Source organism: Pogonomyrmex barbatus, unplaced genomic scaffold (assembly GCF_055798465.1).
Source record: "Pogonomyrmex barbatus isolate J1 unplaced genomic scaffold, ASM5579846v1 scaffold2, whole genome shotgun sequence".
Classification (NCBI taxonomy): Eukaryota; Metazoa; Arthropoda; class Insecta; order Hymenoptera; family Formicidae; genus Pogonomyrmex; species Pogonomyrmex barbatus.
In genome coordinates this window covers 15,208,789-15,222,813 of record NW_028297116.1, presented here as the reverse complement: position 1 = coordinate 15,222,813, position 14,025 = coordinate 15,208,789, and the positions used below count along the sequence as shown (strand labels likewise).

The window sequence follows — 14,025 nt, the reverse complement described above, 5'->3', positions numbered from 1 at the left end:
CTTTGCGTGCAACTCGGCTTTGGAATTTCACTCCGAAACGCCTGTTGCGCCACTACACATCGCTACGCAAGTCGACACTAAATCAGGAACGCGGGGCCGTTGTCTCTACGCGACTCTACGAGGCGATGCACGGGCAATCCGCGAACGCGGTCCACGTGATCATGATCAGAGGCACTTAGGCGGGAATCGAATCGCGCGCATGTGCACGACGAGCGCATAAACAAATTACCTTTAATTGCGAATTTAATGTTCTTCTTCCGATATTATATCGTATTATTCGCGAAAACACGTCTTATGTTGAATTTTCAATTTTCAAGGAAAGGAAAAAGTACTTTGAGACTTCCCGCTGTAAAATAATTCGCAGTTCGCGGTCTGTTTAACGAAGAACGAAGAGGTGTCCTGCGAATTTTCGAAAGTGACTCCAGAATCCTCGCGGTACCAACGCGCGCGCGCACGCGCGCACGCGATGCAACAGACGACGGAGGATCTGGGATATGAGGGGGGAGGAGGTGGAGGAGGGGGGAGGAGGAGAAAAACAAGAGAGATGAAAGGATTGCCGAGCGGAAAGAGAGAGAGAGAGAGAGAGAGAGAGAGAGAGAGAGAGAGAGAGAGATGCGAGAAACGTGGAAACGAGAGGGAAGACATGAGGGCGAAGTCGGGAACAGGAAAAGGGAAGGGGGATTGGCAAGCGGCACATTAGCGACAACAAAGGTTCCAAAGAGCGATCATATTGAGGTTACCTGCGACATCATTGGCAGTTATATCGGTGATCAGATTGACTCTCTGTCGCTGTTGTTGTTGTTGCTGTTGCTGCACCTGATGCAGGCTGCTCTGTTGAGGTCCCGTCAAGGGCAGGTTACCGGCGTTCGTAGCGGTACTCTCCGTCAAGATCACCGTTGGCACCGCGGCGGTGGTGGCAGCGACAGCGGCAACGGAGGAGGACGAAGACGTGGACGATTCCGTGAGGGGACCCACCGTCGTCACGATGCCGGTATTGTCGTCGAGGATCGTCGCGGGAGTTTCACCTCCGCCCTCCCCTGTCCTTGCAGCCATTCCGGCTGTCGCGTGTCCCGGTGGATAGACGGATAGACAGACGGACAGAGGATTCCCTCCACCTCTCCTCCACGTTGTTCCCGCGAACGCACGCACTTCTCGGAAGAACACCTACACTCTTTTACGCTGCTCCCTTTCGATCTCTCTCTCTCTCTCTCTCTCTCTCTCTCTCTCTCTCTCTCTCTCTCTCTCTCTCTCTCGTCTTGATCCAGCGCACGTCCCGTTTCCTCTTTTTTCACACACACTCTTTCTTTCTCTCTTTTTCCTAAACACTCTCTTTTTTCTCTCTCATCACATACACACACACATACTCTCTCTCTCTCTCTCTCTCTCTCTCTCTCTCTCTCTCTCCCTCTCCCTCCCACCGACGTCGCTTTCCCTCTCGTACGCTCTTTTGTCTCTCTTTCTCTCCCTCTCTCACTCACGCTCTTGCTACCGGACTTTTCTCTATCGCGCACGCTCGCGAGTTGTCTCCCACTCCCTCTCTCTCTCTCTACCTCTATCTCCGTCTGTTTTCACTGTTACGCGTCCCGCGCACGCCGGTCAGAGCGCCGTGTCCGAGAGCGTACCGAAACTGTGCAGCACCGCCACGGTTAACTCGCTCGCTCGTTCTCCGGCCACCCTCTCTCTCTCTCTGTCTATCTACCACTCTATCTCTCTCAGTCTCTCTTCCGTCCGTCTCGTCGGACGAACGTCGGTATATCATGGGACGGCGGCATTGTACACGCACGTATACGCCACACCACGCCACGCTTTACGGAGTAAAAGAGCGGTGGTATTGCGCGCGTGGCATTTGTTAACCTCCAGTTTCTGTCGGCCCGTGAAAAAAATGGAACGTTAGACAAATGTAGGTCTGTAGGCCACTTCACTTACACTTTGCATCGGCACGGGCACTCCCTTAGTCAAGCGAGCGTCCGGCGCACTGTCGCGCACTGACAGTGCGAGAACTGCCAGGACCGTATCGGCCACGCGGCCACCATGTGTGTCCGTGTCTCTCTTCTCTCACGACGTTGATCCTTCGTTTCATTTTTCTTCCCTTCCTTCTTATAGAGATAAGCTTCCGTGTGACGCACGGAAATAACACGATGCACGTGAATCGATGAGCGCGACTCGAAATTTGGACGACTCGCGCTGACAGCGGAAGTTTCTCGATATCACGTCGCGTTGCGACGTTTACGATTACGTACAAATTACTCCGAAGATCGCAGTTCGCGATAAGATATGGAGATCAGAAGTCACGTGGACAGGCGATAATCCACGAACGGGTGAACTAAAAATGCACGCATGTGCACTTTTGATATCACGCTGATTCGCTTCGCGTGTTGCGGAAAAACATTGCCATCCAGTTCGAATCGTTTATCGTTTATCGTTTATCGTTTATCTAGCTCGCGCGCCTTTTCTTTCGTTACGCTGCGCGGCAGTACGGCAGTGGTAGTGGGAAAACGAAAGGGAAAACCGTAATCGCGATGAGAGTGCATCGGCATTCGCTTTCTCGCTCGTTGCCGAGACGAGGGACGAGACTAGACGTGTCGTCGCGCTTTCGCGATGCGGAAGAGAGACGGAGTGAGATTAAAAGACGGAGAAAGAGGACAGAGAGAGAGAGAACGAGCCCTGTTACCCGCCGCCTCGGTCGGAACAGGTTCGGCATCTTTGCGTTCCGGGTGCCACCGCGCGACAGCTACGGCACTGCACCCCCATTGGTGTGTTCCGTCGCGGGCGGAAAGACGCAATTTCCAAAAGCGCCCTCCTCCCCACCTTCTCCCTTGCCGTCGCGCCGCGATCGCGCCGCTACCGTGTCGTCTTGCGGATCCGGCGTCGCGGAACGACCGATTCACGGGGGTTCGACCCCCGTGTGCCGGCTTTTTCGTCTGCTCTCTCACAAGTAGCCGGGGATCTGTCACGAACCTCTCCTTTCACGCGATCGGCGGCTCGATTCGCCGCCGCGTCTCGTCGTGGGACACAACGACGATAGGCCGAGGTCTCTAAGTAGGTCAGCTGCCGCGGTGTCCGATCGCCCGGCGCGGGCCGCCCTTACGCGGCGCACGTTGCATAACTCGTCACGCGCGACTTGACCGAGTAAAATCGCGTGAAAAAGGCTACGGTTCGACGGACATAATGTGACCGTAATACGTTTTCGATGAACAATGCACTTGACTAACGCACTCCCGGTCGCGACGCGGCCAGCGCCGTCTGTCGAGATAGCGCGCCTATTTCGAAACGACGGTTCCTCGCGATGAAAACGCGCGGACGTGCGTTATCTTTATCGAGTTCGAATCGAGTTGAATGTCATCTGCGACAAAGAATCAATTTCTGTTTTCCGATCGAAATCGGTATGTACAAGGTGTTTTGACAATCGTGATACAATCAGAAAGAGAATGATTCCTTATAAAAAAAAAAAAAAAAAATGAGTCGAAAATGCACAATAAAGTTTTCAGTATATGAAGCTTCGTTTTCGAGAAAAGCGACTTTGAAAATTCATCAGGTACACGTGTATTAACTGTAACTGTGTCAAGTCTTGACGGATCTCTGTTTTTGCTTACGTCTTTCGACATTGTCCCGATTTAGACACAGCAGAACTATTTTATTCTTTATTAAATATTAAACAAAGGCAAATGCTTACGAGCGTTATGAGCGTGAATCGAAATATAGCCCAAATAAAATAATAACCATGACGCATAATCATGACGTTACCTATGTTTACAAATGTAAACATGAGCACAAACAAAGATTCATCGAAACTTACAGCTAGTATATGTGTTTGACAGATTTTCAAAATTATTTTTCTCGAGAATAAAATTTTATATGTAGAAACTTTATTCCACACTTTCAATTTATTTTGTCCTAAAGGACAAAATTTCTAGAATCTATCATTGCTGAGATATTTAAAATTTATGTTACGAGACTACATTACAAGGGATCACATATTTGATGAAAAAAGAAAAATTTTCTCATAAATTGTCGCTTTTTTGAAATTTTTTTCTTTTTATCAGAAATTAAGAATAACATAATCTTTCGCATTGAATTATATAGAAGTACATGAAAAACTGAACATATAGTAAAGAATTAAAACTGTAATATTTTAACATCCTGTATTATAAAATAATTTTTTGTATGCTTTATATTTTTGTCATAAAACATTTGTTATACTTGTTATACTTTTTTGAATTTACTTAAAAAAAATTTTAATAATTCTATTTTCATAAAATAAAACGTGTTACACACACACACACACACACACACACACACACACACACGTACATACATATGTACATACACGCGCGTCTAATATCAAAATTAATATCAATTAATATCAAATTAGTCGAGATTACAATGCTTTTTGAATTATAAACATTTAAAATTAGCGAATCAAGTCGCCTAAAGTTCGCGCGCTCAGGTGTGGTATAGTGCACGGTACGACAGGCGAAAGCTGACTATCGTCCTGTCAAAATTGATATAAAGATTATAATGAAAAGATAGTGAGTTATTTTTACTAATATAAATACGCTATTTGGGCAGATTATATCTTATTGAAAAGAAGAAAAAATATTATTACATAATACGTAAAGCGCAGGTTGTTAAACGACATTCTTTTCAGAAATTTGCTAATTTTATATTTTACAAATATCGCATATAAATGGATGACTCATATACAATTTGAGCACTTATTACAAATAAAATGAAACAAAATAAAATAATTTGTTATTGTTATTTAAATTATTTTATGAATTACTTATAAATTGTTTTAAAAAATTTATTATTATTCTAAAATAATATTTCGGCCGATTTCAATGATTAATAATCTTATTTATTCTAAGAAATATTTATAAGATATGAAACTAGTAAATTTTTGAAAGGAATGTCATTTCATAGTTTGCGTTTTACGTTATGCAATAATATCTTTTTTTCAGTAAGATATCTGCTCAAACAGTGTACTTATGCGAATATTAGTAAAAATAACTTATTTCTTTGCATTATAATATTTATATCAATTTTGACAAGAGGGGCGATTTCTTTTCTCGTACTGTGCATTATATTACTGAGTTCGTGAATTTTAGGCAACTTGATTTGCTAATTCTAAATGTTTCAAAAAATTAAATAATTTTCATAATTCAAAAAGCATTATAGTCTCGACATTTTATTAGAATTTCCATCTCAAAATGATCTCAGAAATCTATCTTTAAACGTTGTTACGGTCTTTACGGGACACCCTGTATGTATATATGAAAACTACATATGTATAACTACATGACATATATATATATATATATATACATAATTTTCATTTATTGCATATGTTTACAATATCACTTAATACAAATTTTAATATTTATTTCATTAATATATAAATATATTTCTATAAAAATATAGTAAAAAGTTTGTAAATAACATTGTTTATATAATTCTTAAGCGTAGATATATTTATCATTTTAATTTGTAATTAATGTATGTATATAATTTCATAAAAAGTATAAAATAACAATACCTTAATACTAAATTAGTTTTCATGAATTAGTATTTCAATTCGTTTATTGAGCTTTTTGCTTGGCTTCTTCAAAAAGAGCGCGTGATATAATAAGTCTTTGAATTTGCGCAGTACCTTCATATATCTGATAAATTTTGGCGTCGCGCATGAGTTTTTCTACTGGATACTCAGTATTGAAACCCGCACCACCAAAAACCTATAAGAAAAATTGTCATTATATGTGTGTGTACATAAACAAACTATAGGAAGAATATATGTATATTCAATTTTCTTAATAGTAGTACATCATTAATAATTGTATAGAGAAATTAGTTATGAAAATTATTGCATAGTACCTGTACAGCATCTGTAGCGCATTTATTAGCTACATCAGCACAATAACATTTTGCGATACTCGCAAGCATTGTAGCATTTGGTAATCCTTTGTCGATAGCCCATGCTGCCTTCATCCATGCATTTCTAGAAGTCTCCACACCAATAGCCATATCAGCTAGCATAAAAGCCACTGCTTGATGTGTCGCTATCGGTGTACCAAACGTTTTGCGTTCTATTGCATATTTGTTTGCTTCATCCAAAGCTCTTTGAGCTAAACCAGTGGCTGCTGCTGCGACCTTTAATAAATATAATAATAATGTACAAATTTTATGTTAAATTCACAATCAGACGGCATATAATAGTGTAGAAATGTTACCGGTGACCGTGTCTTAGTAAAAGTCTTCATAGCTATCTTAAATCCTTCTCCTTCTGTAAGCAGTACATTCTCTTCAGGCACGCGAACATCTTCAAATGTTATCATTCGTGTATCACTTGCTCTTTGTCCCATATTAATCTCCTTGAAATATGAAATTATGTTTAATAATAATACATAAAAAATAAAAATTCAAATTCAAAGATGACAAAAAACTGAATTACTTTACGACCAGGAGTTAAACCATCACTATCACGTTCTACGATAAAGCCTGTAAAAGCTTTACTAGCTGGAGCTTTTGGATCTGGATTTGTTCTCGCTAGAACGAAATACCTACGAAATTTAAAATTATGTAAAAACTATAAATTATGCTTTTTTATAAGTTAATGTTAAAGTATGTTATCGCACCAATTAGCGACACCACCATTTGTAATCCACATCTTGGTGCCATTAATTATCCATTCTTTTCCTTTTTTCTCAGCTTTAGTTTTAATACCTGCTACATCAGATCCTGCACCAGGTTCAGTAACACAATACGCCTATAAATAAGATTATTTAATTTATATATTCTGATTTTTTTAGATAACATAAAAGTTTCCTTTCACTTTTACCGTAACATGAGGCTCTTCTACAAGTCTTCCAAGATATTTCTTTTGCTGTTCCTTTGTTCCAGCTATAATAACTGGAGTTTGCTGAATAAATAAGAAACTTTTAATACATATATAATATGTAAATATATACTACACACACACACACACACACACACACACGCGCGCGCGCGCGCGCGCGCGCGCGCACGCACACAGGATGTAAAAGCCGCAAAATTAATTAGTTGATAGGATTCGGAAATAATTATCTTAGAAAGCCGTGGTAGTGATGCAGACTAAAGTCACGGTTCATAAAGGATCTAGAATTAGAATTTCAATCAATTTCAATATGATTTCGATATAACTTTAGTCTGCTTGACTGTCACATCTTCCTAAGATAATTATTTCCATATATATGTGCATTTAAATACATTATAAATATAAATAAAAATATATATTCTCGGAAGAATTGAAAATTGATAAGAAAATTAAATTTGCTAAAACAAATTATTATTACAGTTTTATATTTATAGAAGATTTCACTTGTAATAAAACTTACTCCCAGACCTGTAGTTTCTATTGCTGTTGTTATTCCTGTACAACCATAAGCAAATTCTTCTGTAACCAAGCATGAATCAAAGTTACTAGCTTCCATACCACCTGAAATAAATTGTAATTATTATGAATTTAATTTGTGTACTGACGATATTAGTCTTTCCTATAACAATTTTATGTTAATCTGTATATAAGTGTATGTGTGTGTGTGTGTGTGTGTGTGTGTGTGTGTGTGTGTGTGTGTGTGTGTGTGTGTGTGTGCGTATGCGCGCATACATACATACATATATATACATACATACATGTACATATATATAATAAAATTCGAATATTGTACGAGAAGCATACCGCAATGTTGTGGAATGCCTTTATTCAGAAGACCAACACTCCATGCCTTTTTAATAACATCCCATGGATATTCTCCAGTTCTATCATATTTTGCAGCTACTGGGATAATTTCTTCTTTAGTAAACTTTCGAGCTAATTCTTGTATCTCTTTCTGAGTATCAGATAGTTCTAAAACAATTCAATGAGATAATATAACTATTCCTTAAAATTAAATGTTCAAATCACACACACACACACAAACATACACATTCTCTCTCTCTCTCTCTCTCTCTCTTTCTATCTACCTTTTATATATCTTTTTATATAATCCTTTTATATATAGTTATAAAAATGTTTTTATATTATATAATATTAACAACATTGTAGTTGACACATTTTAAATAAAAATAAAGAATATATATATATATATATATATATATGTAAAACTTGTATATGCATTTTACTTAATATATTTATTCTAATATAAGATTGATACCGTGTAATGTTTAAACAAGTAATGAGAAACAACAATGAAATGATAAATTTATATTTAGATTTAGAAATTATAAAATTATATTTTATCAGTCTCTGAAATATTTATTAAATGTAATTCTTCTTGAATTTATATTGGAAATGTATTCGTTTAGAGAAGTTTAGCACACAAATAGACATTTCTGCAAACATACGTTGGCATGAATATTTTCTATTTCATTAAAATTCTAATTATACTTCGATCATATATCTAAGATTTATATATATATTCATTCATTGAGATACCAAATATAACAGCTAAATATACTAACCAAAAGTACATCCTTGAGCAGACTCAGCAGCTGCTGAAAAAGATCGTACCATTCTTTGGTACATTTGTGGATTAAATACCTGAAAAAATTAATTTAAAAATACATATTTTTCAACATACGATTAATTCAATCGAGTTATCGAAATATTTGCCGTTACATATTTTGTTTATTAATAGTACATATTATTATACAGAGAGAAATTTAAAATCCGCACATGCGTAATTTCCATAATCGAACGAATTTAAATGATTATTGTTTTTCGCCACTTACCTTCCTAAGCATCATGGTGATAATACTTCGTTTTAAATAAAATTAAAAGACGGTACTATGTTGTTTTTACTTTAAACTTGTATAACAGTTGATGATTGTGCAATTATTGTCATCAAAAAAATGACAAGAGCAAAGTAGAGGGTAGGGATATCAATTTTTATCAGTTTGTATGTGTTTAAAGTACAAAGGTCAATATACAAAGGTAAAACAGGGACGAATATGAAAGCAAAAGACTAAATACTTTTATTAATTTCGCCTTAAAGTCTTCTTTTTAGTAGTTTTATAGGCCTTAGTCTCACGACGAATCGACACAAGCTAGCAGGGCTACCTCAAAGTAAATGCACCGCAGCGTTCACGAACCGATTTATGAATATAAATATATCTTATGTACACCATTAGACACCTATGAACTACATTAATACTGGAATGTGCGCAAGCGCACCAAAAAAGAGATGGTCAATGGCTGCGTTCGGCAGAGAAAGTAGTTTCACACTGTCGTAAAAATCTTTGATATGATTGGTTTTTGCCATTAGTTCCTCATGGATTCTAAATGTATAAACCAATCATATTAAAGGATTTTAAAATCCTCCCACAGTTGCAAGCTGCTTTTTCTGTTGAACGCAACCAAAGTTCCTATTCTTGTACAATTTTATCAATAAATTGACTCAATCCCATGATCGGTGGTTTGCTTTAAGATTTAATATAAAATTGAATAATAACTAGCTAATATCTAACTAAGTTATATTGATATACGCAGTATACTTTTCTCATTGTCAATATGAATTGATTTCACTCTTGCTAGAAATTACTAAAGATAAATTCTTTTTTCACTTTTGAACCGGATGATACCAAAGGAAATTGAGCAAGACTAGTAAACTTGAACCGGCACTTTTTTGACTGCTGAATTGTTTGCGTGTTCTTCCTGGCTATTTTGTTGGCTACTATGCTGGAAATTGTATAGCCTGTTGGCTATGTTGCTAGCTGGTCTGTTAGATTTTTGTAATAAATTCGGTGCTATTTTTCTCGCATGGTCTTGTGCTGGCTTACTTTGAAAACTAATCAGGACGCAGCTTTAGATCATGTGATCAAAATATTCCCTTCAAATATCAGATATTCTATCATTCCTCTGTTTGCTACAACTTGTCAAAGTGGAAATAAATATGATGAAAGAAAAATAAATAAATAGATAAATATGTCAAGTGCTTTCTCTGAAATTCTAGCTACTCAGCCACGAAAACTCGCACCGTGTGAAGCTAAACTAGCAAGATAGCCAGCATCGCTGTCACGATAGCAAGCATGCATATATATTCGCATATAATTATATGAATACATATAATTGAAATAACATATAATTGAAATTAAAAAATTATTATTTATTATTAAAGAAAATCATTTAAAGTCTACTACTTCGAATTGACATATCGGCCTTAGTTCACTTCCAGGTTAATTAAATTGCACCGTTTTTTATGAATAATATGATAAATTGTCTGCTCTGGAGTTGGGCATGGCAGTTGAGCTCTGGAATTGGACATGGCAGTTGAGCTCTGGAGTTGGGAAAGAAAACATATGGGAAAAAGACTGCGAGAGTAATATTACTCTCTCTCTCTCAGATAATTTTTAATGCAAAGGACTGGAGCACAGTATAATCAGTAATGACATTCAGCAATAGGTTTACGCAAACTCACTTGTACTATCGTTGCATGGGTATCTTATATAAAGGCGGCATTAACATTATTCTTTTATAATTCATTCATTTCTCTTCCTCTTTCTCTCTTTATCAATGTTTGTCATTGTTATCAATTATTCTTCTCTTCCATTGTTCCGACCATATGGCTTATAGGTAAATCTTTTATATTCATCTTTCAACCTCTTCTGTTTCGTACTTCCATGTCTCGTTCGGTACTTAATCTCTATCCTTTTCCATTTCTTCCAATCTTTAGCCTCTAGATATAATTAATAAATAAAGATATAATTAATAAATAAAAGTAATTTGATTTTCATAATTTTATACGTTATTAAGACGTTATTAAAAAGTTGAAAAAGTCATAAAATCACATTTTTCTAACGTCTTAAAACATCGTCATTGATCTGACATTAGTTATATATTATCTTTTTTTGTCATTTTAATATCATTACATTAATAATTTTTTATAATTTTTTGACTAAATTTTAATGCTATTTTGATGTGTTTATTTAGCTGGGACCCACACAACACAACAAGTTCCCAGGTAGCTCATAAAATTTTTGGTAAACTTTATTTTAATTTCCAAAGAATTCGCACGGAGCTCCTATTTCCAAAACGGTACACACTACAGTGTATTGTATAACAAATGCGTTATATAACAATTACATTGTTGAGTGGGAAACTAACAACGTTTATATTACATGTAACTTTGTGTTTGCTGAATAAGGAGAGAAATAAACGTCTGATATATTTTAGTTACATGTCTATTACCAATATTACGTACCTGACATATTGCAGTTATATGCTGTTGTATGTATGTCATCCAACAATATTACATTTCTGTAAACGTGTTTGAATCAAACTACGTTTCTTGTTGTGAACATGACGATCCGAACCAGTTTGCGCGATAACGGACATACATCAATTTAGTACCGAATACATGTCTATAATGATTAATTTTATCATTTCGTAATAATTACCTGTCTTAAACTTATCTGAAATATATTTGTCGTGATTTGTGCTGTATAATAGAAATATTATATTTGAAGTTTGATAAAAGCGAGATAAGAAGATTTAATACCGTTCAGTGCAGGAACAAAAATCAAATAGATTTATATAAATGAATGCAATCTCTATTTTCTCAACAACTTATTACAATGTTACATGCAGTTTTCGTCTGGCATCTGGCATCACTGATTATGAGTGTACATTTTTTATGCTTCTTAACAATCGTGTAAGTGTGCTATAACGCTGGGATACATCATACATCTCTTCGTGCAAATACATACATGCTCATTCAATTGTGATGTTCAATTTATAAATTGATATCTCATTAATTATTGCAAAAGTTGTAAAATGGTAGAGAATTATTCTATTCAGTATGACATGTTCTGTTCACGAGAAAGAGAGATACTAAGTCTTTCTATTTTTTTTAGTATATATATTTAATGTATATTTGCTTATAAATAATATTGTATACAGTGGAAATATTGATAGTTATACAAAATTAAAGAAACAAAACTGAAATTATTTCATATTTTTATTATAATGTATTACGAAGGTTATTGCATTACAAAATTTCTTCTCTAAATAATGAGGTTTTCAAATTACTAAAAATATTAAAAAATTTAATTTTACAATGATTATCATAATCCTTGTCGTTATCCTTATTGAAATTTTATCGGCATTTATTATCAGCAATTCTCAGGCAATCTTCTTTAACCTTTCTTTTGTGCGTCCTCTATAGTTTTCTTAATAAAGGCCTCCCATTGCTCAGGTTTGTTCTTCATATACCAATCAACCATATAATCCAAATTCTCTTTTTGCTTCTCAGTGCACTTCCTGCATTGAGTTTGTATAGCTTCGCCTATGATCCCTAAAATTACAATACAAAAGCTAGATATTTATCCATTTCAATGTTTAATAACTGTTGTTAACTAAAACTATACACAATCTATAAAAATAAATAATGATTGAAAAAAGAAATATTCAAAACATTGATATATTTAAAAAAGCAATAATTTTTAACATTGCTGCAAATTTATGTTTAAAAAATTCTAAAATGAATGTTTATTCGTCACATTTATATATATATATATATATATATATATATATATATATTTCACAAAAAGTCTTTTTGAAGATTGAGGTAAAACTATTGAACTGATAATCGATGCAAAACTTTATTGTTATGATCAATTATTTAATGTTTCAAAAATTTAATTTCTTATTAAAATAATTTATCTATAAATATTAATATTTTTTTTCGTGTTTATCTATAAATATTAATATTTTTTTTTAATTTCGTGAATTGAGATATTTATGATTTTGTATGTAAATTTATTTATTTATTTATGTACACAATTTAGGTATAACATTGCATTTCGAAATATATTGACAGCATTACAAATCTATAGCATATGTAATATGAATTATAAATTTCCAATACTGTATTGTTAATCCTTTGCGGATTTGTTTGTAGAGCAAGCATTGCTGTGGACGAGGGCTATCGGCGTATGAAGCCGAAAGAAAACACTTGTCTAACGTATATGTTACAAAAGCTAAAAACTTTGTTATATACAACAGAATGTGTTCTCACTTGTAAAAGAATATGTGTATAACTGAAAATTATATTACTTATTAACAAAGGTGATTCTTGGTGTTAAAATAATGGAAAAAATAAGGCAAATCAGAATCGGCGCTGTTAACAGCACACAATTAATACTTTTTATTAAAAAAAACTTCAATCTTTATTATAAATGTCCAAACGACGATTTTCGATTCACGTTTGAGTCAACTTTATTATTAATCAACGATTTTATCGTCGTTGGGCTCATCTAGTGGACACAGGATCGCATCTTTATATCCACTGAAGATGACTCAAACGTGAGTCGAAATGTTTTGGACTTTTTAATAATTTAAAACTAATTTTTTTCTAATTGCGAGTTGATAAAACAATTTTAGTAAATTCTTTTCAGCCTTAAATTTATTTCGTCTTTATGATTTCAAACAAGCTTTTTGGATTAACATTCTATGAAATTTACGTAAAATTATGCAAAATTAACTGAAGACTGTTATTTTCATTCAATATTTTTATTTTTAACTTGATTCTCGAAGATTTTTTATTTTTAACCGATAATTAGTCAAAAATTATAAGTGTCTCAATTATTACCGTTAAAGAAAACTGATTTTAAATAAATTAAAGAAAATATTAAAACAGAACAATGCAATATATAAAAGGGATTTTGTATCCTACTATACCTTTAAAGAATTTTGCATCCGCAGTTCTGCATGGTGCGGTGTCCAGGAAACAGTTGTAATATTGCAGTCGTAATTTCTCATTATTCAAAATTTCACCGATATCGATATCGTCATATTGACTTGAATATAATTCTTTCGCAAATACGCATGTCAATGTAATGGCAATGATTGTCACGATGAAATTTAGCCGAGCCATTGTTTCTTCTACCTTTGCGCTAACTCTCGCCAATAAAGATACTAGATGGCTGATCTGCAATACATCTCATTTATATACATTATGACTGCGACAAAAAATTGTTGTGAACATAATACAC

The 14,025-nt window shown here is 34.9% G+C and overlaps 3 protein-coding genes and 2 long non-coding RNA genes across 11 annotated transcripts in view; 1 reads left to right on the top strand and 4 right to left on the bottom strand.

The window, feature by feature from the left end:
• Positions 1 to 3,268, bottom strand: part of LOC148936704 (uncharacterized) — a 71,305-nt gene extending 68,037 nt beyond the window's left edge. Inside the window, exons 1-2 of one of the 7 annotated variants that reach the window (XM_089076345.1) lie at positions 2,672 to 3,268; positions 741 to 1,148 (exon numbers count right to left, since the gene is read on the bottom strand). In XM_089076345.1, the coding sequence (XP_088932471.1) occupies positions 741 to 1,053 (313 nt within the window). In that variant the 5' untranslated portion in view covers positions 1,054 to 1,148; positions 2,672 to 3,268. Of the gene's footprint in view, positions 1 to 740 lie in introns of all 7 variants that reach the window. The other 6 variants (XM_089076343.1, XM_089076342.1, XM_089076341.1 and 3 more) reach the window with 6 other exon arrangements.
• A 2,048-nt stretch (positions 3,269 to 5,316) lies between these two features.
• Positions 5,317 to 9,107, bottom strand: Mcad (Medium-chain acyl-CoA dehydrogenase). Its single transcript, XM_089076339.1, has 10 exons — positions 8,767 to 9,107; positions 8,497 to 8,575; positions 7,715 to 7,882; positions 7,371 to 7,471; positions 6,836 to 6,916; positions 6,633 to 6,763; positions 6,449 to 6,557; positions 6,228 to 6,368; positions 5,872 to 6,147; positions 5,317 to 5,732 (listed from the first exon to the last, which is right to left on the bottom strand). Exons 1-10 carry the CDS (start codon positions 8,779 to 8,781, stop codon positions 5,580 to 5,582), a joined length of 1,254 nt encoding a protein of 417 aa, XP_088932465.1. The 5' UTR covers positions 8,782 to 9,107; the 3' UTR covers positions 5,317 to 5,579.
• A 1,190-nt stretch (positions 9,108 to 10,297) lies between these two features.
• Positions 10,298 to 11,205, top strand: LOC148936703 (uncharacterized). Its single transcript, XR_016139105.1, has 2 exons — positions 10,298 to 10,435; positions 10,964 to 11,205. It is a non-coding gene; the product is annotated as an uncharacterized LOC148936703 (long non-coding RNA).
• LOC105428624 (uncharacterized) lies at positions 10,359 to 11,496 on the bottom strand. The gene is made up of 2 exons (XR_016139104.1): positions 11,235 to 11,496; positions 10,359 to 10,709 (listed from the first exon to the last, which is right to left on the bottom strand). It is a non-coding gene; the product is annotated as an uncharacterized LOC105428624 (long non-coding RNA).
• Positions 11,497 to 11,972: 476 nt separating this feature from the next.
• On the bottom strand, positions 11,973 to 13,967 carry LOC148936702 (ejaculatory bulb-specific protein 3-like). The gene is made up of 2 exons (XM_089076352.1): positions 13,712 to 13,967; positions 11,973 to 12,326 (listed from the first exon to the last, which is right to left on the bottom strand). The coding sequence occupies exons 1-2, from the start codon at positions 13,905 to 13,907 to the stop codon at positions 12,169 to 12,171; spliced, it is 354 nt and encodes a 117-aa protein (XP_088932478.1). The 5' UTR covers positions 13,908 to 13,967; the 3' UTR covers positions 11,973 to 12,168.
• Positions 13,968 to 14,025: the final 58 nt, after the last annotated feature.

Bases quoted from the DNA above. Each gene is read 5' to 3' on its own strand.
- Mcad (XM_089076339.1), bottom strand. The intron at 7,883-8,496 runs GTTAGTATATTT...GAATTGTTTTAG, and splicing joins TGCTCAAGGATGTACTTTTG to AACTATCTGATACTCAGAAA. The intron at 6,764-6,835 runs GTAAAAGTGAAA...TCTTATTTATAG, and splicing joins TAGAAGAGCCTCATGTTACG to GCGTATTGTGTTACTGAACC.
- LOC148936702 (XM_089076352.1), bottom strand. From the start codon at position 13,907: ATGGCTCGGCTAAATTTCATCGTGACAATCATTGCCATTACATTGACA. The intron at 12,327-13,711 runs GTATAGTAGGAT...TTGTAATTTTAG, and splicing joins GGATGCAAAATTCTTTAAAG to GGATCATAGGCGAAGCTATA.